At 44.5% G+C, this 25586-nt stretch overlaps 1 protein-coding gene across 2 annotated transcripts; it reads left to right on the top strand.

Moving 5' to 3' along the window:
• The first annotated feature begins 977 nt into the window (after positions 1-977).
• On the top strand, positions 978-23662 carry RIPK4 (receptor interacting serine/threonine kinase 4). Of its 2 annotated transcripts, none has more exons than XM_005514887.3 (8): positions 978-1204; positions 8893-9184; positions 16666-16814; positions 17641-17690; positions 18736-18894; positions 19809-19915; positions 20402-20654; positions 21463-23662. In XM_005514887.3, the coding sequence occupies exons 1-8, from the start codon at positions 1023-1025 to the stop codon at positions 22638-22640; spliced, it is 2370 nt and encodes a 789-aa protein (XP_005514944.2). In that variant the 5' UTR covers positions 978-1022; the 3' UTR covers positions 22641-23662. The 2 variants fall into 2 exon arrangements, with proteins under 2 accessions (XP_005514944.2, XP_064924747.1); XM_065068675.1 differs by lacking the exon at positions 978-1204 and adding an exon at positions 3966-4562.
• Positions 23663-25586: the final 1924 nt, after the last annotated feature.

The following is a 25586-nucleotide window of genomic DNA, read 5'->3' as shown; positions in this document are numbered from 1 at the left end:
GTGTGAAGGTCAGGGTGCAGATCGAACAGCCTCTTTACTGTCACGTTGCATACCAAAGATTGCAGACTCCTTCCTTCCAACTGCAGCATCTCAGTACCAGAGTAAGACTCTTTATCCATTGGTCTGAGTCCTGTGGTACCTACAATTAGATCCACAGGAAGATTTAGACACTGAAATCTGCCACTAGGATCATCAAAGCTCCTACTCCCAGGGACAACTAAAACCGAGAGAAGCATCAGTTGTTGGCAGTGGTTTCCCAGAGCCTAAAACTCCTTCGGAGTGTCCCTGGGCAGACTTTGGCCTCTGTTACTGGGAGCAGGCTGGCCTGAGCCTCTCAGACCCGAGCAGGATGCACAGATGAAGGGTTTGTGCTCCTTTGCCGGAGGGACACAGCCCGCTGGGGCTCCTGCCTAGGAAAAAAAAAAGAAGGAATGCAGCTGCTGGTGCTTCCCTCCACTTTATTTAATAGCTTAATAGTCACAGCTCGACAGCGCACGCAGCGCTCCCCTCCTGGCCCATCGCTTTGGCCCCAGGAGCTTTAGGACACGCGTGCTGCACCCCCACTGCCGGCCTTCGGGGCTGCTGCCACCCGGGAGCTGCTCCAGCTCTCCGGGCTGAGAAGAGGGGCTGCCGGAGAGCCCCGCCGAGGGCGGGGGTCTGTCCTTTGTAGCTGCCAGGAGAAGCAGGAGCTGGACACCAAGTGTCGCCCGGGCCCTGGGGACATTTTGGCCGCCTCCGAGGGGCCAAGGAGGGCGCTACACCTGGGAGCGGGACGCGGGTACCGGCAACCGGGACCGAACCACAAGCGCCCCCCATTCGCGCCCGTAGCGCTCAGCTCCCCGCGGCGGTGGTGACGGGACGGGACGGGACGGGACGAGACAGGGGGGCGGGCCCGGCCCAGGAAGTGACGCCACCCCCGTTCTCCCCCCTCCCGTCACACCTGACTCACCTGGACGGGCGGTGGCGGCGGCGCTGCGCACCGCGGTGCCGGGTGGCGGCCGAGGAGCAGCCGCAGCAGCAGGATGGCACGGGAGAGCGGTTCCCCGTGGACCATGGGATTGCTGAAAACCTTCGAGGAGAGCGAATTCGGCAGCTGGGAGAAGATCGGTTCGGGGGGGTTCGGGCAGGTGTACAAGGTGCGCCACCTCCACTGGAAGACCTGGCTCGCCATCAAGTGTTCGCCCAGCCTCCATGTGGATGAGAAGTAAGAAGTGATGGGGAGGGAGGGAACGGGGGAAAGTGGCTCTACCCGCAGCAGCGACCCTCTCCGGACACCCCGGAGCCCTCAGTCGCCCCGAGGCTCGCGCAGCTGGGGAGCCTCGGGGAGACTGAGGGCTCCCCCTCTCCAGCCCTGCCTAGGAAACGAACCAAGTGATATAGCCCAGATCTTGGGAAATGTACTTGAACAAACCAAAGCAACTCAGCCCCATGACGACACAGCTGAAGAGCTGTAGCTGCAGCCCATCTCAGCCGTGTTTACCAACAGCAACAACGGGTATGAAGGTCTGACTAAACACAGCAAAGAGAGCTGCGCAATTATATATTTCCTAGTCAAACGTGGCCTTTGCCACACTTAAGCAAAGCTTGGACTGACACCTTTAGTTAATTCGTACATAATGGTGCTGGCTTTGCTTAAAGAATAAGCTCTGTTGCTTTGCCACTTGTAGCAGTTTGGAAAAAGCCACCGCACAGCTGCACTGTAGCTCTTGCCTATTTCCTTGGAGCCATTTGGAAAGTATTTTGCCCTGCCCTGGTCATGCATGTATTGGCTTGTGCTGAAGCATTTACGCCTGCTGCAGCTCCAAAGGTCATCGAAGGCAGTCCTGAATGGGAAGTGCAGGAGGTGCGGGAATGCCGAATGGAATCCAGGGGTTTCTCAGGCCTGTTGTGTCTCACTCCAGTCAGCTCCCTACCTTGAGAAAAGTCAGCCCTTTGGCTTGCATTTGCAGATGCATTTATTGTGACTCCTGTGTGGTAGATGCTGGTGGGGTGAGCAGCGGGCCCAGCATGGGGGGTGTTGGGATATGGACTGTGCTGTCTTTCGGGAGTGGGTGCTGAAAGGAGATGTGCTGGGAAATATGTTCTCCAGCATTGCTTCAGGGCCATTGCTTCTCCCTGTGTCTGACCAGGATGAATCCTTGCTAGGTAGTCCAGTGTGGAGCAGTATTGTATTGCGGGTAAAGACACCACATGGGCAGAACCCCCTCCAGCTCACTTGCCCACTGTGACTAGCTGAGGCCCATGGCGGAAGATGGTCAACTACACTGTTCTCGCTTGGTCTGCATGTGATGGGGGCCTATCTAGTGCAGCTCTGCTTTCCTAGAAAAGGAAGGCTATCAGGTCGTTGGAAACAATGATCTATGCATCTTTGGAAACATCTTTCTGCTTTGAGGGATGGTAGTGATTTCCCGGTAGGTTGGTGTCTGTGTGGAAGTGGGGGAAACATGGCCAAGTCACATTCATGGAGCTTTTCCAGCTCCACCTTGATCTCTGGGACGTCTGCCAACTCACAAGCTGATCCTGCAGTTCATTTTTTGAGATGTGGGTTGGTTCGATCACAAAAGGTTTCCCTTGTTGCAGTTCCTGCAGGAGGAGGGGAAAAATTGGCCCAAGACTGAAAACGTTTGTAAGCTCATCTCCTGCAAGATGACTAGGGTAGAGGGGCATCTTGCCCACTGTCTGAATTGTTGACTTTGCCATAGGCATGGCTTATATAGCATAGTAAATAAGATTAAAATGTTTCTTGATTAAAACGGGAGAGGGAGTTCTTATGTATAGGATAACTGCTACCTGTGAGTAAAATGGAAAAGACCTCAAAGTTGCACAGGGTGTTTTATTGGATTAACCTGCAAGCCCTCCAACCATTAAAACTTTGAAGTAGATATGATGCTCATCGGGTTCTAATCAAAATTGTATTGTAGCTGACTAATCTTGCAGTTGAAATTAAAGCATCTCTTTAAAATAAGCTAGAACTTTTGTTATTCTTTTCACTTGAAAAACAAATTTAGAAATTTACTCCAAAATTTATTTACAGTCAGAGATGAAGGATGCAGCCACCTGTTGTAATTTGAACAATTGCTTTTGAGAGTTGCTACTAAATCTGTATGTTAAGAGAACCACCTGTCCCTCAGTAGCTATGAGGTGTGCAGATACTGGGGCGACCATATGAATACGTAGTGCCATAAACAAAAAACACTTTTAGAATTTGGGAACTTTGAGGGTGTAGGAGTTCTGCAGTTCCTGGTTAATTTTAACAGTCCAATCTTCGAAACATTAATTCGTTTTGCTGCAGAATTTGTGCTTTGGATGCTTAGGGGGAGCATTAATTATAAGTTGGAGGGTCCCTGGCCTTTAAAAAGGCTGTTCCTGCAAAATCAAGGCTAAGATGAATTTGTATACGCTTCTCCTTTGGTTCTAGGCTGCTCTACCAAGCCCCTTTCAGTAGCTGGTGACGCTGCATCCCTGATCCCCAAAGAGACTTTTCACCCAAATCTTTTCCCACTTAAATGGTGGGGTGGGGTGGTGGGCACAGACAAAATAAAACACTTCCTCTGTAGTTCACAGGTTGAAACAAGCCTGTGTAATTAGATTGTTAATCCAGGAGGTTAACTTGACTAGCCATTTTTTTTTTAGTCCTGTGAAGCAGCAGAGTTAGAAGAACTATTAGTGGTATTTGAAACATTAACTGAAAAACACAGGCGCTTTTTTTTATTTATTTATTTGGTACCACATTAAAACCCTGTTTGTAATGGCTCGGTGGTGGTAATACTCTGTAGTCTCTCTTACCGTGTTTCTGCAGACAGCAAGAGATTCGAAGTAATTCCCTTGGCAATTATCACAGCATAGAGCCAAGTGGCCTCAAGCAGAAGAAAAACTGAATGTACAGCCAGAAGTTTTTTCCCTTGAAGCCTAAGCCCTCTCAGGTGATCGAGCCAAATTCCATTCCTAACACCTTATTTGCTCCCACTTTCTGTCTCCTGAGATCACATTTCCCGCATGTGACTCAAGGTGTTCCCGAGATGGGAAAGTTCAGTGTAAGCCTGAAGAAAAGAGAGTATGAACCAGAAAGGTGGAGGAGCCTCTCCCCCAGGACTTGCAGTGGAGGGTGCAAAGTCTTTTCTACCACCGTTGGCCAGAATGGAGATATGGTCTGGAGAAAAAGGACAGTGAGCTCACAAGATAACCTGGAAGCTTTCGTGGATTTCTCATAGCTGAACAGAACGTGCAGACTTTAAGGAGTATGAAGGATGTAACGGTTCCCAGAGAGGGCTCTTTTCTGGAGGTGTTAGCCTGTGGGGGTGACTACAGCGTGTGGAGGTGGAAAGGTCTGCCTTCTTGATTGGAACATAGAAAATGAGCAAAGCCCTGCAAGTACCTCCCTCTGCAGGACCTGGATTTAGGAATGGAGTAGAATTTAGAAATTCAGGAGATTTTAGAAATGCCATGCTGTTAGCAGACGCTGCATTTATTTAGGTGATGAAGGTGAATGAACATCTGTTCTGGTGGTCTCTGGATGTGTAGGTACAACTTAATACTCACCTGGTGCTCCTTAAAGAATAAAGGTGAGTCTAGCTGTCTGGGTTAACGTGCAGTCCCCTCGCACCAGGGCTGTGCAGCAAAGACCTGTCAGCAAGGCTGAGATCCGTGTTAATCTGAAAGAAGGGTTGGTTTTGGGTTTTTTTGTTTTGTTTGTTTGTTGTGTTTGTTTGTTTGTGTGTCGTCGTCCCCGTCCCCCCCCATATTCTGCCCTGACCATGCAGTGGTTTTTCTATTCTTCTCTCATTCATGTTCCTCTCTAAGGATCAGCAGTGTGAAGGTCATTAAAGCTGTATTTATGCATTGATGCAGATGCAAGAGTCTCTGAAAAAATTACGGGGTGTTGTATTTATGTGGACCCCATCTTCACTGCCAGCAGTTTGTAAAGAGTTAACTTGCCTTCTGCACTGGAGATAAGTGTGGCTGTGCAGCAGTGGATCTCCCCTAGGCTGGGAGAACCCTGGCTGCTCTGTGTCTGGAGGTGGTTCACACAAATGGCCTTATTGCAGGTTTTCAGGGATTCTTGAGTTTCTCTGCAGCAATTTTAACTGCTCTGCCTCAGACTCTATTAGGGAAATGTGATGGTAGTGGTGGGGGAATATAAAACTGCAAGCGCTGCCTTGTGAATTTAAAGTTGTATTTTTATAACATGGTGTTATCTTTAGGGCATAAAGATTGGGTACATGCAAATGTGGGTATAGTTGTAATTCTTGCTGTTCTTGTGGCAGGATTTGTGGTACAAGGGCTGGGCTCTTGTCCCTGGGGAGTGAGGTGGTGGGCAGGAGTAAGTCCCTTGTCTCTCCAGGAGAATCCAAAGAGTGCAGCCCTCTCCGTTTGGGGTCTGACTTTGAGCAGAAGCAGACAGCTGTTTCGGGGTTGTGAGAGGTCCCCCACTCATGCAGTATTTCTGATTGCTTTGAAAATGTCTGATCTGACATTGACTTCTCCTCTGAGAGAGATGCTATTTAGCAGTGAACCCAGTTAATAGTCTCTTGATGTGTGTGTTCCCTGTCTTCTAATACTATTACAGGTGAAAGGGTATGCATCCTGTCATTTACATGAGCTCAGCTGTTCTGTGTGCAAGCTTTTTATTTTTCTTATTTTAATTTTTATTATCCTAATGTTGAGATAAATTACTGGAGGGGGGAGGGGAATGGAGCCAAGGTGCTTAGAGAAGATAACTCTGACTCTTTAATTGTGTAGGTATTAAATAAGAAACTCTATTATAACAGAGGCTTGTCTCATGCCTCTTGACTGAGAAACCTTGTAAAGAGCTTTTTCTTTTCCTTCACTTTGGAGTGGAGTGTCTCTTGGTGACAGTGCAGGATGATTTCTAGGCACTAGGAGTAACTGAGCATCATAACCCACCCCATCCCATACTTTGATCTGTTAAGTATGAACTTGAAGGATACCTGCAGCATCCTTCCTTGCGGCATTGGCATTTGTGTATTGAAGTGATGGGTGTGATGAGAACAACTAAGACTGTGGTGGGCCCCAGTAGCACCTTGCACTAAGGGAAAAGGGAAAGGACAGACCTTTCATCTTTGCCTGATGGAGGGTTCCTTAGTTAAACAATCTGTTTGTGTTAATGCAATTAATACAAGTTGCACTCCAGCACTTGGCTGATGACTGAGTTGTATTTTGTCTCTTTATTTCTTTCGTCTCTTTTCCTTTTCTGTTTTCTGGAAGTGACAAAGACCTGTATTTGAAAATTCACGTATTTCCCTTTCCCGGGCTAAACCACATCATTGGCTGATTCACTTTTGAACACCCTGGGTATGGGAAGATGCTAAAGGTGGCAATTGTTGTATGGAGGTTTTATTTAAACAGGCAAATTAGATAAAGGGCACTTGTCTGTTACTTAGTTAATTCACTCAACTAACTGAGTTTGGTCTGAACAGAAAGGGAGCTATTTTTTTTCCTTTTTCTTTTTTTTTTTTTTTTTAATTGGAAATTCTCTCTTTGTAGGCAAAATGCCCCATTTTGAGCAGCCGATCTCTGTGATATTGGTAATGCTCTCTGAGGCTGTCGTTAGCCTGGGAACTCTGTCCCTTGGATTCTAGTGGTTCTTGTTAGGCTTTAGCTGTTGCTGGGTTCTTGCCTTGCCTTGGAGGGCTCAGACAGGTATTTTACATCCCTGACTCCAGAGCTCAGCCTGCTGAGGCCTGGTGAATTATGCTGGCTATGCATGTGGCTTGGGGGCAAGGAGTTGGTTGTGTTATTCATAGGCGCTCCCTTCCAGCGTGCCAAAGAGCAAACTGGGTACTTGTCTACAAAGGCAATTATTTCACAAGAAAGTTGCTGTAGAGAGCAGCAGGAGCCAACATGGTTAATAGAGAGAAAATATTTCCCTTATATTTTTTCCTTTTTTTTAAAACTCCCAATGTGTATGTCCCCCTTAAACTTTTTTTTTCAGCCTGATCTTGCCTCTGGGATAGGTCTGCCTCTTCTTGCTAGGCTAGACTTGCCCCTAGCACGAAATGTGAACTGCGTGGGGTTATTGTAGGCTGCTACAGCCAGTGAGGAGCAGGCAGCATTTCCAGCCTTGTCTGGGCGAATATCAGCTCTGTGCTCCCCACAGCAGGCGAAGTAGTGGGGAAGGGGATGGATGGGGTCATGGAAGTGTCCTAATGCGGCGTCTAAGGGCTAAATGTCAAGTCCTGAAATCACTCCCACGTGGGAGCACTGAGGGTCCCTTGCAGGCTTGAGCTTCAGTGTGGGTGGTGTGTGCGGTGTGTGCTGTCCTCTGCGTCATCCGGGCATTGGGGGAACACATGGGAAGGGAAGACTTAACAGCATTAAGGTTGGACTGGGTGTTTCTCTTTTAAGAAACATGAGAGTGCTTCTAGATGGTGTCAGATTTTTTATTTGTTTGTTTGTTTGTTTGTTTTATTAAGGGCATGTTTGAGCAGATAGTGGTGTGAGACAGTATAATTTGTTAGTGGCACAGGGCACAAACTGTGACCGGATCAGGATCAGTCCCCAGGTGTTTTCTAGAGCTGTTGGGGTCTGGCAAAGAGGGCAGGAAAGATGGAGCTTTCTCCCTTGCGGAGGGGTGTCAGTGTCTTTCTTCTGTCAGTTGTTGTGGCTGCTGTGAATGTGGCTTGCTGAGCTTTGTATGTAAACCCTGATGTCTTCCAGGAGAGCTGGTTGTCTCAAAACGCTCAGGTGTGGCAGGAGCATGTTAAAGCAATGTGTTTTTTTTCTTTCTTTACTAGGGGTCTGTGTTAAAGCTTTGTCCTATTACTTCAGGTACTGTTCTCCATTAAATAGTGTACGTGCCCTGGGTAGATTACAAGAGCCGAAGTGTAATAAAAGAGGGCTTGTTCAGGGAATATTATCTATGTGACCTCCCTGTGTCCTCAGTTGTGAGCCAGTGGGTGGAAGCAACAGTAATGCATCAGTACCGGTGGGCCAAAGCTGCTCTGGGTACTGCCCATTGTCACTGATAACGCAGCTTTTGATGGACTGAAATTTTTGTCACCCATCGCATGTGGCTCCGCTATGGGGGCACAGTTGGCCCGGGGACAGGACCTCTGTTTCCTCTTTTGAACTTGACCCCCGGCAGCTTGGCCGTGCACGAGGTGTGGAAATTAAGGGTCTTGGCCTGGGAGGCTGCAGCTTGGGCTGAGTAACACTTGGTGCTCTGCAGGGCCAGGCTAAAGTGACCTGTAAACAACCCAGGGATGCTCATTACATGTGCAGGTGCTGGGCCTGTTACATCACCAAAAATGGCATGGTGGGAATTTTCAGCATCTGCTGGAGCTAAGTGAGCATTGAAGTTGCCAAGGCTGAGTTTTGAGGCCAGGGAGGCTTTTGCTTTGTCTCCCCAGCTACAGTGAGAAGATTGTTCCCCTAAATGGTGGGTGTCAGGGGTTCCTCTCCCCAGGCCTGGGTCTGTGCGTTGGCAGCCTGTGCAGTGGGGCTGCTGAAGCAATGCTGTCTGTGCTCGCTCCTAATTAACGCAGTCTTATGACTCACAAAAAGTTAATGACTTTAGCCCAAGGAGTTGCAGTGGTGGTAAATCTGGGCACTACATGTATCGTCCTCAGTCTGAACAGCACAGCATAAACATCAAAGCGGGGAGACGGGCTTTATGCTAGGGATTTTTGCAGTGTTGGAAGTATACAACTTGTCTGTGGCTCAGCAGCTGTGAGCTGCCCACCGTTAGAAGCACAAAACAACGTTAGTAAATGTGGAAAAATGACTGGAGTCCAGGCTGATGAGATGTAGCGTGGTCGTGAAAGCAAGGAGCATGAAATGTGGTGTTCAGCTTCATAAGAAACATTTTGTGCATATCTGGGTGGGGGGAGAAACAGCTACTCTATCCTTCACCATCTGTTCTCTTCTACCCAGGGAGCGCATGGAATTACTGGAAGAAGCCAGGAAGATGGAAATGGCTAAGTTTCGCTACATCCTCCCTGTTTATGGCATCTGTAAGGAGCCTGTTGGCTTGGTCATGGAATACATGGAAACGGGGTCTCTGGAGAAGCTCCTGGCTTCTGAACCTCTGCCCTGGGAACTGCGCTTCCGAATCATCCACGAGACAGCCGTGGGTATGAACTTCCTGCACTGCATGTCCCCTCCACTGCTCCACCTGGACCTCAAGCCTGCAAACATCCTGCTTGATGCCCACTACCATGTCAAGGTACGCATTGGGCACTCCCTACCAGGGACCCACTTTTGGATGTTCCTGTATGGCTCCTGCAATGCTCAAAGGCCTGAGAGAAACCAGCAGCATTCCTTCTGAATTAGAAAAATGCCCAGCAGCCCAGTCACTCCAATCCCCAAACTTGTCTATCTGATTTGTACACCATTTTGGTACATAAATAGAGGTGGAGTTAGGGAGCTTGTGAGAACCCTCCTGAAATTTTAGGAGGGTGCTAGTGCAGTGAACTCTGGTTTTGAGACCTCATGGGTCCTGCTATAAATTTCCTTGCAGTAGGGTCATGATGCAGATGAGAACAGGGAGAGAAAAGTGGTATGAACCTCTAAATCATCTGTGCCAATTCCACAGCTCCCAGTGCCAACCTGGTTCTGTTTGGGTCCTTCTGGCTTTGTATGCTTCCCTAAATACCCAAATCTCATTTACAGCTGAAGTCCAGAGAAGCCTTCCTGGAGGCAACTAATTTTCTTCTTTCATTTGCTCAGAGCATATACAGTAAAGAAGCATCTCTGTCCTGACTCCTTATGCATACCAGACGTCACTTAAGGCAATTTTTGTGGCTGTATCAGCACAAAATTCTTTTTGTTACCCATTTCCAGGATAAACTAGCAAAACTTGTTGGCCTTCCCTTTGGACATTCTGTTTTGACAGCTGAACTAAGGAAGTTGTGCTTGCTTTCTGATCCTTCCTTCTGGAGAAGAAAGAAACTGAAATACATATTTTTCCTGTTTTGTTTTGGTTTGGTTTTGAATCAGTGGCCAAACTCTTCACCTTCACACTGGAGGATTAATCATGCTGGCTGGCTGATCAACTCAGTACAAGTAGTCATAGATTTTAATTACTGCGATTATCCATCTGCTCCATTTTCCTGTCCCCCTCAAACTGGTCAAATAGCTTTGGCCTGGACCACTCTAAAAATGAAGTTTTAATGAAATTAAAACACCTCTTCTGAAGTCATGAGAGGGTTGGATCCATAAGAAGCAGGTGCCTCTAATGAAATCACACCTGTGGCAGTCTCAGATTTTTACTAGGCATCTTGGTGCTTTACTTCTTAGAAGGATTTTCTTTCTGAAATAGGAGGCATCTGCAGGCAGTCTATGGTATTATGACCATAGCATCAGGATCTGAACTGTTGAAAGTGTATTCTCACACACTGGTGCTGAGAGGCCTTAGCTAAGTGTTTATTTACCTAAAGTTTGTGCTTGCTTGCATAACTGCTTAAATTCCTAATTCTTGACTCATCTACAAGCCAAGATAAGGAGGCTGTATTTTTCTCACTGTTTCAGGTGGTTGAAATGCTGCCTGATATTCTGCTTACTGTACAGCCTGTATCTGGGTGGTGATGGAATACAAGGGGGCAAAGTGCAAAACGTACAAAAAAATGTTTCTGGTGAGGTCATTGTTGACATCCCTAAGCTGTTGCTACTCACTCTGTTTGTGAAACACGTGAAGGTCTTCCAGCCATTTCCATTAAGTTCAGAAAAGACTGGTCTAATCCAAACCTTTTTCCAGCCAACAGTCTTTTGCATCTGCAGGTATCTTGGAAACTCCTCCAAGCAGCAAAGCAGACATAGGAACCTATATGCAAAATAAGAGATGTGCATATTCTGTGAGGTGCCTTCACTTTAAAAATGTGGCCCCAAACCTTCTTTTTGTGTGATGTGAAACTTGTAATTAAATTTCAGACCCTGCAGCTTGATTTAATGTACACTTTCTTGCTGGAAGGCTAATGGAGCTGCTGATTGAAGTGTTTTTACTTTTTAAATGTCGGTGTTAATTTAGTAGGTGACCTGTCCCTAATAGAATTCTAAGGTGAGTGAAGAGTTGTTGCAGACTGCGAAAGAAGAAGAGTTTGCAGTCAGGGAGGACTTTTATAAACTGTTTGCCCTTGAGCCAGGAAGCAGCCAGTCTTCCAGTCAAGTGCATTAGAAATGCTTCTGTGCCATATTGCTGGTTAGTTATATGGAAACACGCCCTTCTTTTACGAGCACACCACTTACTGTAAAAACCCCAAGTGAGGCTGATGACTAATGCAGCAGTGTTGTACAGAGCTTATCATCAAGTGGGTGCCTCTGTATCATAAAGCCGTCTCATGTGTGTTACATAAGCGTGTGCTGAATTTTGTTCTTGGGAGGATAATTAAGAGGATGGGATTAGCCTGAGCAGGGATAGAGAGAGATATTAGTTTTTTCAAAGGCATATTGGAGGAGTCCTTGGTGATTTTTAAATGCATGTGTGTAATACGTATGACTCCAGATAAGGCTTTGCCGTTTTTTGGAGGCTGTGTACCTGCGTGCCTCCTCACTTGCAAGCCGTGGTAGAGCTTGGTACTGACAGGGTCCTCAGCTGGGAGCTCCCTTCCTCTCTGTGTCCTGCTCCATCTTGGCTGCCTTAAGCCGTATGCTCTCCTTGGAAGGATTATTCCATACCTGGACGGTCTTTGCTAGCCAGGATCAGAATTTTTTTTTTTCTTTAACTTCCAGCTGTTGCTTCTATTTGTATCAACAAGATCCTCCCTGCCTCATTCTCTAGCATTCAATAACTGCAGCCTTCTGATACTTATGGGCTGCTTAACATCTAGGTTTTAACATTTAGTTTTTACTTAACTGGACCACGTCTTATGAACTTGCTCGTCAGCTCTCCTGCCCTCTGTGCGCATTCTGGATGTGTCCCCTCAGCTCCCTGTGATGTGGCAGTCGCTTGTGGGGAGCTGCTGCTGGGGAAGCAACACCGCATTCCAGCGCTGCCGTCTCGGGCTGTTAGTTTGCTTGTTCCCTGTGCCAGTGTGATCTCTGCAGGGCTCTCAGTAGGAGAATACACCCTGCAATACTGTGATCTCCCTACTCTAATTTGTTGCCAGCTACCGTGCCCATGTGCTCACTCAGTTGCTGCTTCCCAGGTTTCTTATCTTCAATATCTCATGGTTAAGAGTGTTAGTTTTAGTTCGGGTATTTCAAAAGAAGTCAGCCTGCAACTTAATACATTTGGGGAGAGTTCTTGTTTCTCTTATTCAGCTTGATTTTGCAGCTTCTCAGCTTGTCATATACACACACACAGATATCCCACCAGTTCTTTTCCTCTCCCAGATTTTTCTTTTAAAGGATGTGAATCGGGATGAACTGGTCTTACATGTGCACTACTTTAAGCTCAATGTAGTTAATTAATTAATTAATTAATTATTTTTTCCTGGTGCTCCAGTTAAAACCAGTACAGAGAGTGAGGTTTGCTGCTGTGTTGTGCTGTGCTTGTGATCCTACTAAACATGGACAGGTTGCCTCTGGGGTCTTCACCTTCGTTTGGTTCAGCTGAAGAAGGGGTGGCAAAACTTCTAAAGTGTAGGGTTAGAAGCAGCCTAGTCATACAGATAATTCGTTTATCAGAATGTACCCAGAGACCAGGCTGGTAAGGAGCACTTGTCTCTTTTTATTAGACAAGCTGATGTAGTTAACACAGTCACTTCTCTTAATCAGCTGCAAATGCTCTCCTGTCATTAGACATGAGAAGAAGCTTTGTTGTCTTGTGTGTCCTTTCCCCTGTTTCCCACCCCCCTGATCAAGGTTTCTATGCAGGGCTGTTGTTCTGTGGCTCTTTAATCCCAACAAAAAAGCTGGTTTTCAGCTTGATCAATTCTCTGATCTAATGGTGGTGTCACGTGGCAGGGAACAAGACGATCCCTGTTATGGTAATGCAGATTTATTACGGATGAAACGGATATTCAGCAGTGTCACACCAAAAATGTCACACCAAAAACAGGTTTTGAGGAGTTAAGGTTTCAGGTCAGGTTGGAAAAAGATGGAAATACAGTCTGTTTAAGAAAGACCTCTTTTAGTAGCTAACTGAAGGATATTCATGAACAGTGGAGTGAAGACCTATGTTTGAAGTGCAGATGCTGGTTGTGCCTACACTTGGAGTTAATTTTCATTCTTAATTTTTAGTAGTCCAAATCTGTGACTCACGTAATTCTCTTAAAAATTTCTGGCATTTCTTAAAGAACAAAATCGAAACAACCAGCCTTTCCCCCACCCCCAGAAAAACAAACACACAAGATCAACCCCCCCACCCCCAACACCTGAAAACCCCATAGACAAATGTGGTTTTCCCAAAATCCAGGTGCATGGAGACTTTGGACAGAGATAAACAGTAGATATGCCAGCAGGGATTAAAAATTAATCTGATGGCTTTGTTATCTATTTGATGAACAGAATATTTTTGTGAACTCTGTCCCTCAGTCTGTTGTAGTGGGTTCTTGAGTCTTATTTGCAGAAACATGAAGTACAGCGGCAGAAGCTACATGCACACCTCTGGATGGCCTGTCAGGAGCCATCAGTGAAAGCACTTTCCAAGCACCAGTTTTGTTCCTGGGAGCTAGATCCCTGCAGTGTTCGGGAGTAGCTGACTTTAGTAACCATTGTAGTTACGTGAGCATATCTACTGGTTTAAAAAAAAGATGTTAAAAACAGCTTGGCAAACTTAAAGCATTTAAAACTTTGCAAGCGAGTTTTTTTTTTTTACAAACTGGAATGGAAATGTCCATGTGTGACAGAAGTAGAGAAAAGCCTGTGTGCACAGTACACTCAATTTAAAACAAACAAAACTGAAAAAAAAAAAAAAAGGAAAAAAATTATCTTCAGATCTTGAAATTTCTCAGTGAAGTAGGTGTTGCTGGGAAGTGGGCAGGAAAAGCACGTACAGCTCCCCTCTGCAGTCGCTACTCACGTGTTTGTTCTCATGCAGACCTTTAAAGAGCAGAGCCCAGGCGAGCTGTCTGAACACGAACAATCCCACTGTCTGTGTGGGCTTTGGCCAATGTTTTCTTTTCTTTTCTTCCTACCTCTTCACCGCGTGTTTTGCATGAAGCAGTCTGTCGCCTCCGTGTCTCCTCTTAACTCTGCTGATATTAGGCATGCTTTTGAAGCGTGATGGGATCCACCTGACATAACTGATGTGAGGAGGGAGATTAGGGGTTCTGTCAGGTCACGGGACAGGGCAGATCCCGGGGTGGGCTGCAAGGGCTAGCGGGGATGCGGAGGAAGAACTGGGGAGGGTTGCTCCGCTTTCACTACCTTCACCAGCAAGGGTGCCTGCTGTTGCAGAACGAGGTACCTGGCAAGCAATTTAAAGGCAAAATAGGTAAATTAAATGGCTGTGTCTTCCACCCACTGCACAGTTCCCACTGATATTTAAAGAAACTGCGTGACTAAATACACCATGCAGCGTGGAAAATTTACCCTAAAGGAATTAGTAAAAGCCACAAAAGCTGTCTGCAGAATGTTACTATTTTGTTGCAGCCTTGAAGATGACAATTCTTCAATTTCCAGCACTTTCTGTAGAATTCGATATGATTGAAGCTCTCCTCTACAGATGAATTTCCTATTAATTGGTATAGAAGCTAGTCCTTCATGGTTGGTTCACAAGGCAAAGTTCTTGCTAGCCTGGGGGAGGGTACACTATGCACCTTAGGTGTCTCTTGGTTTGTAGGCTGAGACTGAGACCTTTTCTATCTAGTGTGCTTAGCCCCAGCCTTAGATTCATGCTACGTAGCTGGTGGCTCTTAACACAGGAGTGTCACTGTGCTGTCTGTATTTCATCTTTATTTCTTAACTTACACAGTAGGAAAGCCAGTATTGTTTAGACAAAGAGGAAGGCGTATTGCTTTAATTATGCCTGCATACCATATGATTTCTTGAGGTGTATACAAGCCTCTGCTTCACATTAATCAAAGGATAGCAGTGCTTCGCCAAGTTGGGTCTGTTCAGGCTTGCAGCAGTCGGTTCGTTTATTAACCTGACACCACGGGCTTGTGTGATGTTGGGGTTGTGCTTTTGTTCTTCCGTGGAGCACTAAGCACCCCAAACTCATGCAGCGCTTCCTGGGGCGGTCAATTCAGCTCTTCCCAGGGTAAGCTGGCTGGCAAACCTGGGTTTCTGACTACTTATTGCTTTCTTGGGCTCCAGTGCCTGGCTTGCTGAGGAGGCCAGCGATCTCCCTCTAAAAGTGTAGTCCTACAAGCACAAGAAGCTATTTTTCCAGATGACTTTGCTTTTTTCCCTCCTTTTCTTTTTTTTTAATCCTTCTTCCCTCTCGAGTCATTTCCACATTACCCTACAGATTTAAGATACAGATGGCTAATGGGTTAGATATACCTGTGTACTAGGGTACAGGACTTAGTTCCTCAGAATGCGTCTGTTGAACATTATGTCCCTGGGAGAAGTTCTTCGTGAAGTTGTGTGGGTTGCATTGTTTGTTTTATGGCAAAGGGATATTCTGAGAATTCGAAGACCAATGGCTCTGTAGCTGCCTGTTCTCCAGGAGGCTGAAGCTGGCAGTAGTTTTCTCCCTTTCCAGTAATGGATGCATGTTAGGACCAGCTTTGTGGTATCTTTAGACAGAAACTTCTGAAAGTGTAAAGTTGGAGCCTATTAAAAAAAAAAAAAAAAAGCTTTTTTTTAATTATGCTTGTTGTTTTGAGGGAGAACTTTCTCAAAGGAGAAGCTATGAAGATCAAAAGGGGAATGAGTCATTGAAAAACCTGAGTATTTATTAGATAAAAAGAATGTAAAAGTCGGGGGAGGGAGAAAGAAATCTTATCTAACATGTAGACAAAAGTCAGTGGGCTGAATGGTCCAAAAAGACTTGACTTTTCTTGAAATTTCCACTTAGCACAATAGACATTTTTGACCAGTGGGAAATAAGTAAGACAAAGGAAATTCCTTGTCTATCTGCTCGCTTGATGATTGGTATGCCCTTGAGAGCAAATGAATGCGTATTTGTTTGACACTTCAAATTAAAGTGGAGGTGTGTTTTCCTTTTTATAAACTTGCTGTCACTTGTTTTGTTCATTTCAGCTGTGTTCACTGCGTCACTGCACCAACTTGCTGTATCTCCTAGTTGCCAAAAAGAATTCCCTGTGTGGGGTTTTGATGTGTGTGTGTGTTTTGGTTTGGGTTCTTTTTAACACTGGGTGCCTCTGGTGTCAGGCTTAGTCCTTGTTGGCATGGTCAGTGTAACAGCAATATCTGAAAGAGGAATTCTCTTGCACTCATTGGAGAGCTCATGGTCTGAAAACAGGTGCTTAGAACACTTGAACGCAGCATGCAAAGGGGGTGGCAAGACCAATAATTACATTAAAGTAGTTTGCACTAGCTAAATTTGACTAGTTTTAAATTACAATAAATTGTCTTGACTGTTGTGTTTGCTATGTAATGGGCTAACAGGTCGCTGCTTGTAAAAAGCTGCTTGCGTTTTGTGTTTTTTTTGTCTTTTTTTAGCTTAACCATAAAGAAAAGTGTAATGTTTCCAGAGATGTTTTCCTTTGCTTAGTTTTTCTGAACAGCAGCTTGCTATATTTCGTTGTGTCATCCTGCTATATCTATTATTCTTCACAGAAAACGTTTTGTTAACACCTCTGGAGTCTAATGGTAGCATGCACTTCTCTTCCCCTCTTTCTCCTCCATTTTTTGCAGATTTCTGACTTTGGACTTGCAAAGTGCAATGGTTTGTCCCATTCCCATGACATCAGCATGGATGGCTTATGTGGCACAATTGCATACCTTCCTCCAGAGCGCATCAAAGAGAAAAACAGGTGTTTTGACACCAAACATGATGTGTACAGGTCAGTTAACTATGGAAACACTTTAAAGCACTTTAAGTAATACTGCAAAATGAACCCTCTTTTTCTGGTTATAAAACCTAATTGAGCATGAAATCCCTCAAGCTAGTTTGAGCCTCATCTTGCAAAAGGTCACTTTTGCTTTGCTTTTTGCAAAGTTTTGATAGGGTAGAGGTCTTTTAACAAACTGCAGCTGTTCCTGCCTCTTGAATGTAAGTCAAAGTAACATTTATTAGTAGCTGGCATGGGAGGCACTCTGCCCACCTTTAATTTCGCCATGAAAAGGTACATCCCGACCTACTTTTTGAGTCTGTGACAAAATTCTTAGTTATCTTCAGTGGATTTCATCATGAGGTCTTTGGTTCTTCTTTCATAGTAAGGTAATTAGGAAAAGAAAATCATAGCTGTGGATTAAAATGCCTTATATTCTAAACAGAATGTATTTATTTAAAGTTACCTTGCAGGGTAGAAGTATTAAATAAAATCTACAGCAATACTTTGAGGCTCTCTGATTTTGTCAGTGTTGGTATGAAGTAGTTGGTAAATGTTACCAAAAACTCAACAGCCTCCAGCAAATCCTTGTGTTTGCTGCCTAAGGTTCCTCCCTGCAAACACTAGACTTTCAAATCAGGGTTCGTGGCTGCATCTTGCTGTCTGTGTTCATCAGCTGAATTAGATGCAGAAGTGAAGGATGAGGAAAGAGAACTTAGGAAAATAATTTATATTTCTGTGAGGTTTTGGAGTATTTTGTTTTGTGCGGTGTTGGTTTGTTTGTTCGTTTTTAAAAATAAAGCTTTTCTAGAAATAATTTTTTTGCATTTCTTTGTAGCTTTTCCATCGTGGTTTGGGGAGTTCTTACACAGAAGAAGCCTTTTGCAGGTAAGTTTGATGTCTTGTGGCTCGTGTTGGGATTTTTTTCCTTTCTCCTGTTGATAAGCGTGCTTCCTGCCTCACAGGCCCCATATTATATGCACGTTCTCCAAATTCCCACAGTCTTGCATGGTAGACACTTTTAAGCTCTCAAATTCTAATCACAAATGCAAGTCCTTCTTTGTCCTGCGTTGTGAAAGAAGAACCCATATTGCTGCAGGGGGGCCTAGTTTGCACCGTTTTGCTTCTGCTGGACTTTGCCGTGCAGATCCAGATGAGTTTGTGGCCTGGGCCGACGTCTGGCATGTTTGAGGCCAAGAAGGAACAGCAAAGCCAACTGGCAGCCAACTGCACTGTTTTCAGAAACAGCTTCTCTGTAGAGAGGTCCTGTAGTTTATTTGTAGATTGTGGGTACAGATTTGCGCTTTAAAAAAAAAGGAAAAAAGAAAAAAAGAGCTGTCTGTGAGAATAAGCCTTGTTCCACCCCACAGTGAGTGTACCGATCAACAGGCAGCTATTTATCCTTTATGACTTTTCCTGTGTGTGACTAGGCTATGTATAGCAAACATGTTCGAACAGATTCCAGGGTACTATTAATTTTCCTCTGAGTGAGAGAACACATTTAGCCCAATGGTTGACTTCAGAGTCAAGAGCCACATTACTGCACTGCTTGATTTGTGTTCTCCCTTCACCTCTATGAAAAGTTCAGGTACCTGGTCTATATAAACACTGGGTTCAGTTTTCTTACAACAGATATGGATGTCCAAAGAGATGCAGCAAGGAGCTGTTTGAGTCTTTTATGGGTGGAAAAAGAACACAGTCACTCACTGACAACTGTTTTTAATTGATACATGGGAAGTAGATGTTATTGTGTTGATGATTTTATTGTGGAAAAATAAGACTATCTTCTTCCCTGCTAAAAGAAAGCATTCTAAGTGTAGAAAAAAATGCATGAAAACAAAGTTTCCGCCTAACACACTGTTAATGCTCTTAGACAAAAGAGAAATAATTCCTTTTGCTGGGAGATCTTAACTTGTGCGCTTTTGCTTTACAGAGGAAAACAACATTTTACATATTATGGTAAAAGTAGTTAAAGGCCACCGCCCAGAGCTACCTGCTGTTTCCAAATCTAGACCTCATTCGTGTAACAACTTGATCAAACTGATGCAAAAATGTTGGCAAGATGATCCTGGTGAACGGCCAACATTTCAAGGTAAGATTTCCTTGTAACTTGGCTGCCCATTTATTCTATGAGTCACGTTATTGCTCAGGACTCTGTTAATCTTGGGGTAAATGCTGTGAACCTCTGTGACAATAAATAGAGTACGTTGTATGGTAAAGACAATGGTACAGGCCACTTATTCATCTGTGGAGGAAGGGATTATCTGGGGACAAGTCTGACCATGGCCACGTTATGTAAACATTTCAGGAATAAGACCTATACTGAACCAGTTAATACATTTAGCCAGAAATCATCTTCATTTCTGATTGTGTGTATCATATGCCCATCTGGAGTTGGTGTGGTTTTCACCATATGAAACGCCCTGGTTCTTGAAATTTACTGTTGTGTGCTGAGAAACTGAATTGCTTTCTTGTAACAAAACAATTTGTTCTGTCGTTTCTCTGCCAGTAAAAGGCAAGTCTGGTGAAAGGTTTGAACTTGCCCAAAGCACCTGTTATGAATTCAAATTTGCAGAAGGATATAGCAAACGCTATCTCCAGGTAGCTTCATTTAGCATTAATGGGTGAGATTTGCCTCTTCCTTTTGCTCTTGACTAAACAAGATACAGGGACTGAAGGAAAGAGGGATCCCATCTTTTTAAAAGCTGATGTCTAAGCCTGTCAGCAGTAGACTGGTTCCCATTTCACAGTCCTGCAGCGTAGCCACTATGTAACATCAGTCTGGTCTGAATGTGCAAGTGAATTCTTCAGTCAGCCCTATGCACTTCTTGCTTTGCTACACCCCTGTACCTACTGATGAGGTGGTAGATGGAATAGTGAAAATTTAAGTCTCTCCCAAAGTGTCTCAAAGCTATTAAGGTCTAATGATAGAGAAGGGCAGCAGGGCATCTCAGAAAAGTTTCCTATTAAAACAAAACCCAAAACCTTCTCTTGCTTTCTTCAAAGAAATCACTTCAGAAACAGAGGCCCTTTGTGAAAAACCAGAAGATGAAACAAGAGAGACGATAACTCAGGACCTGGACACCAAGAATTCCCCAGAGCAGCAGCCTGAGGTATTTTCTCTTTCTGTGTCTAGATGAAGTGCACTAGGTTTTGTGAAGAACAGGTTACTCTGTGACCTGTAACTTCCCAAGCAACCTTCTCTTTGCTGCTTTTGAGCACCTTCTTGCCTGATAGAAGTGGGTCTTGGTGAAGGACTAGAATGCAAAAGTGACAGCAGATGCATGGACCAGCTCAGGACAAAGTTTTGAGGAAGAGCAGGACAGTTAGGAAATAAAGGCAGGAACTATGTGGGTGTGACTGATCTTAAAAAATGCTGTAGACAGAAGAGCCATGCGGCTTTAGTGACTGTGTGGGTACTGATGAAAGCCACTCTCCTGCATCCGAAAATTTTCAGTAACCTTATTAATATGTTTCATTAAGTAGCAACAGTGCTTAAAGGCTACCTGCAAACTAACAAACTCGGTTTCTTCCTGTAGGGCCTCATGCTTGGTTTACTTTAGAGGCCTTTGTAAAATTCTTGTGTGCTTCTCTTGAAGGTGATGTCTGCATTACCCCAGCCAAAACAGGAGCCTGCTCTACCGTCAGTTAAGGATTACAGTCTCTCAGAGTTGTTGTCCCAGCTGGATTCGGGGATTTCGCAGACCATGGAAGGCCCTGAGGATCTCAGCCGCAGCTCTTCTGAGTCCAAACTTGCCTCCAGTGACAAGCGGCTTTCAGGAGTTTCATCTGTAGATTCAGCTTTTTCATCAAGAGGCTCCCTTTCACTTTCCTTTGAAAGGGAGAATTCAGGTAATGGTCAGGAAATCACTGCTATCCTTGCTTTCTCTTGCTGTCAGCACTACAAATTTCTGTACTGGAGGTAGTTCTTAAAAAAAACCAAAAAACCCCACAAAAACCAAAAAAGTGAGATGGTTCCCAAACATGATTCAATGAGAAATAATAAATCTCATTTACTTTTGAAAAGAAATGACCTGAATTCTCACCAAAGCGATTACAGAACCAGTCATACCAGTCATGTAAAGGTTGGTTGGAAGGGAGGTCATCTAGTCCAGTGTCCTGCTTGAAGTGGTACTAAAGCCAAAGTCCAGTCAGGTCAGCTGAGTTTGTGGCTTTTTCAGTTACACTGAGCCCAAGTTGGAGCACCTTTTTTGAGAAGACTCAGGCCACCTTCTCAGCGGCCCCCATGAACATTGTAATAAAGACCTCTGCTGTTGCATACATGTCCCTCCATTTTCAATCTAATGCTGCAAAAAATGGGCATCTATTTCCCAATTAGGCAAACAATGCTTAGTGCAGGGAGATAATCACAGCATCCCATTGTTCTTCATTTCACAACAAACAGAGTAAGAGTAAGTGGGGCTCCAAATCTGACCTGGAATTGTTCTGAAACTACTGTGGGGGATGTGGAGGGAGGATTTCTTTGCAGTCAAGTCATTGCTGAAGTGACCAGATATGTTAGTCATGAGCAAGTAAGGTTTGGGTATCAAAACTGTTTCCAGAGTGTTTCCAGAGATGGGGCATCTACCACCTCACTGGGCAACCTGGGCCAGTGTTTTACCACCCTTGTAATAAAAAAATTCTTCTTTATATCATCTAGATATTGGTACTACAGACATACAGAAGAGGAAGCTAACGGAAGCCATTTTATCTGGAGATACCAGCAAGCTAATGAAGATCCTTCAGCCTCAAGATGTTGATATTGTTTTAGATGGGAACTCCAGTCTTTTGCACTTGGCTGTTGAAGCTGGTCAAGAAGAATGTGTCAAATGGCTTCTCCTGTACAATGCTAATCCTAACCTCACCAACAAGAAAGGATCCACCCCTCTTCACATAGCCATTGAGAAGAAATTTAAAAGCATTGTGGAGCTGATAATGGCTAGGAAAATCAATGTTAATGCCAAAGATGAGGATCAGTGGACTGCTCTTCACTTTGCTGCCCAAAATGGAGATGATTTCAGCACCAAAATGCTCCTTGATAAGAATGCATCCTTAAATGAGGTAGATTTTGAAGGCAGAGCTCCCATCCACATAGCCTGTCAGTATGGCCAAGAGAATATTGTGCGCATCTTACTGAGAAGAGGCGTTAATGTGAACATCAAAGGAAAGGATGACTGGGTACCACTGCACTATGCTGCCTGGCAAGGTCATCTCCCCATTGTAAAGCTTCTGGCCAAACAACAGGGTGCCAACGTGAATGTGCAGACCATGGATGGAAGGACTTCGTTACACTTGGCCGCTCAACGAGGACACTACCGTGTCGCTCGCCTTCTCATAGACCTGGAGTCCAATGTCAACATCCAGAATGCGCTCTTGCAGACTGCTCTCCACATAGCTGCTGAAACTGGCCACACAAGCACGTCAAGGCTACTCCTTAAACATGGTGCAGACATTGAGGCAGCAACAGCAGAAGGATACACTGCTCTGCACTTGGCATCTCGCAGTGGCCATTTAGCAACCACAAAGTTGCTGATAGATGAAAGGGCCAATGTTCTAGTCAGAGGCCCTTTAAATAGGACAGCGTTACATCTTGCTGCAGAAAATGGGCACTCTGAAGTAGCAGAAGAACTTGTCAGTTCAGAAAATATCAATGTTTCTGACAGCGAAGGGTTGACAGCTCTTCATCTGGCTGCACGAGGAGGGCACACAAAAACAGTTGAGGTTCTTCTGAAGCATGGGGCACACGCTGACATGCAAAGGCCCACATGTCAGACCCTGCTACAGCTCGCTCAGCAGAGCAATAAGAGCTCGGTTGCTGTGTTGTTGAGTGAGACTTAAGCAAAAGGTACAGCACTTGCTACCTTGCTAGCTGGTGTGAGAAGGCTGCTGGAGCTTGACTCATGAAGGCCTACTCTAGTTGTGCAGTGACCTGCTCATCAGCCATGTCAGCTGATGGACTGAGGTGCAACCAGCAGAAGCTATTTGTGTTTGAGTGTGCGAGGGAGAGCGCACATGGACTAAGGCCACACGTAAGGCTGAGAGCTGGAGTCTGCCATGCTGTGGTCTGTATCAGCCATTCTGCATGTGCCTGCCCTGGCTGTATATTGGCATTCCCTTCCCAAGGATGTTGTAAGAGAAGGATGCAGCTTGTGGGTTCCACCCCCCCGCCTTGCTTTTTTTTTTTTTGATGTGCCAAACTAATTTAAGAACTAACATTCTGCTTTTTTATTTTCCTCCAAAAAAAAAAAAAAAAAAAGGCATAGATTCCTGGTTTGTTGCAGTGATCTGTATTTTGGGCTGAAAGCCTCCAGTGTAAAATAAACACAACACAAATCTGCTTGAAATTAATGCAAGGAGACAGCTCTTCAAGATATAGATAATCACATTTCAGTGTAAGAACGTACACTGTTTAATGGAGACATTGATTACAGAATTCCATGTACTCAAAACTGATAAGGCAGACTTATTAACAAGGCAGGATCCCAAGAATACATAAGCAGAAGTAAAAGCTCAACACTTGTATTTTCATATACACTACTACCTTGTGTGTATGCTGAGATCAGTAATCTGAACTAGGTGCTCAGTGTTTTGTCTTAAATGCAAAAGTCAAAAGCTAAAATTCATACTGAACTGTAACTGGATGGTATATTCTAACACCATTATACCAATTTGCAAAACAATGTTTGGAGGAGCTGATGACTAGACTGATATACTGTGTATATAGTATTTCTACCTGTTGTATACTTTTTCTACTGAAGAAAATAGATTGCTTAGAGTGGGTATGTTTTAATACACCTTTTAATTTCACTCTTTTCAAAGTTCAAATGTGATCTGTTATTAATAAAAGATTGTGTTCCATATTTGTCTGTATTTTGTAATTGTGAAAGCAACTGAAAACCTGTTGACCAGAATCAGCACACAACTGTGATGTGATTAACGATGTTGAAGACTAAACTGTTGACAGGTAAGGCTGTCTTCAGTTTTACACCCCCCTTAGCTTTTATACAGAAGGCAAGGAGCTTGAATGAATTGGAGGTGTTATATGCAGAATAAATTTATAGAATAAAACCCCACATAACCTAGCCTTTATGTGCATAACACATTGATGTACAAGTGGGATGATTTCTGTTTATGCTGTAGCTGTTCAGGGAGTTTAGTTTTCTTCTGATTTGAGGATTCAAGGTGCTCCTGTGGGAATCTAGCCCCAGGAAAGTCAATACTTTAATAAAAGACCACATCTGTTATTGGAGAGTGTAGTAGCTGAGAGTGATAACCAAAGGAGGATGGGCGCTTGCAGATGGGGCAATGCTGCTGTTCCATGCTGTTCCTGGCCCCAAGTAGGTACCTCTACGTACCAGTGTGCAGCTCCCCTAGTTCAATTTTCTGAATTTCAAGACAGTTCACTGACTGCCTAATGAAACTGTGTTAAAGGATAGATGGTGAAGCCACATTCATGCCAATATATGGAGGTTACCAAGCAATGTACCTCTTACCAGAGCATGGCAGTCACAGCAGGCTTCCTAAAGGTGCTGACAGTGAAACTTCTCATTAAGTGAGCAAAACTGTAATTTTCTTACTGCTTCCTTCAACTTCTGCTGAGACCAATAAGGTTGTCATGTTTAATAAGCTCTACTTAATCAGTCTCTCCTTATAGCAAATTCAACCACAGACCACTTAAGTCTCTTAAGTTCTGTGCCACTGTGATTAAACACTTGGCCAAGCCCACACCATACCCTCCTATGTCAAAGTCCTCCAAACAATGAGATTTGAGATACTTTAATTCCAGTGGTATTTGCCTGAACTGCAAAAGAGCTGTAAGGCTGGGTAACAGCAGTCTTGTGCCTCCTAATAAAGGTGGCGCATGCCAGCTAGGCAAGGGGAAAGTACACTTATAAAATGCTTTTAAAACAGCTCAAACACTGCTTTACCAGTACATTCCTTCAGTGCCTAATAATAATAGCACATTAGCTTCTAATTAAACATGAGGCCACACTCATGAGTCTTTATTTTCCATGCCGTCTTTCACAATAACAAGCACCAGTTATGCTTTATACAGAAGGCAACACAGCTGGCACTGGAAAAAAAAAAAAATGAAGGGATTACAATGACATGCTACCAGTATTGCAGTGGGTATTTCTCCCTATGAACCAGCCTTCCTTGGGGCAGGAGGGGTGAATGGGGGATGTTAAATTAACACTAATGCAACAATTATGAATTGTTGTTTTGTAAAGATCTCCTGCAGGTGACTTTCCTGGTCATGCGTGTACTCCTCTGACTTAGCTGGAGGCCTGACTGGGCTGCTGACCTAAAGCTTACAGGCATTTCTTTGCCTCTTTCCAATCTTAGCCTTGTTCTTTAAAAAATACCCCCCAAAGTACACAGAATGATCAATGGCAATATTGGGCTTTGTTGCTACTTACCTACCAAAAAAACCAAAAAACCAACACATAAACCTCTATGAAAAGAAAAAAGAAATCCCCAGACTTGCTATCATTTGACATCTTTTCCCTAGCTGAGTTGGGAGGTTGAACTCTGCTGTCCCAAGTCTGAAAGGAACCTGTTCCCCACAACACTTTCTGTCACCTTCCCTCCTCTCTCAACTTCAGGCGTGCCCTGGAGCAAGCCAAGGCAACTGGTGTGAACCAGTGCTTAAGCCACGGGCTCTTCCGGCTCACCTGCCAGCCCCAGCCCTCACGCAAACCCTCAAACCATGCACATGCTTGGGAAGCAATTTTGAGACATGATATGAAGGCATGGAGGGCTCCACAGAGCTGAGGCTTGCTC

Source organism: Columba livia, chromosome 1 (assembly GCF_036013475.1).
Source record: "Columba livia isolate bColLiv1 breed racing homer chromosome 1, bColLiv1.pat.W.v2, whole genome shotgun sequence".
Lineage (NCBI taxonomy): Eukaryota > Metazoa > Chordata > Aves > Columbiformes > Columbidae > Columba > Columba livia.
Note: the sequence above shows the minus strand (reverse complement) of the source record. Positions and strands in the feature narration are given on the sequence as shown.

Bases quoted from the DNA above. Each gene is read 5' to 3' on its own strand.
- RIPK4 (XM_005514887.3), top strand. From the start codon at position 1,023: ATGGCACGGGAGAGCGGTTCCCCGTGGACCATGGGATTGCTGAAAACC. The intron at 9,185-16,665 runs GTACGCATTGGG...CATTTTTTGCAG, and splicing joins ATGCCCACTACCATGTCAAG to ATTTCTGACTTTGGACTTGC. The intron at 18,895-19,808 runs GTAAGATTTCCT...CTTTCTTCAAAG, and splicing joins TGAACGGCCAACATTTCAAG to AAATCACTTCAGAAACAGAG.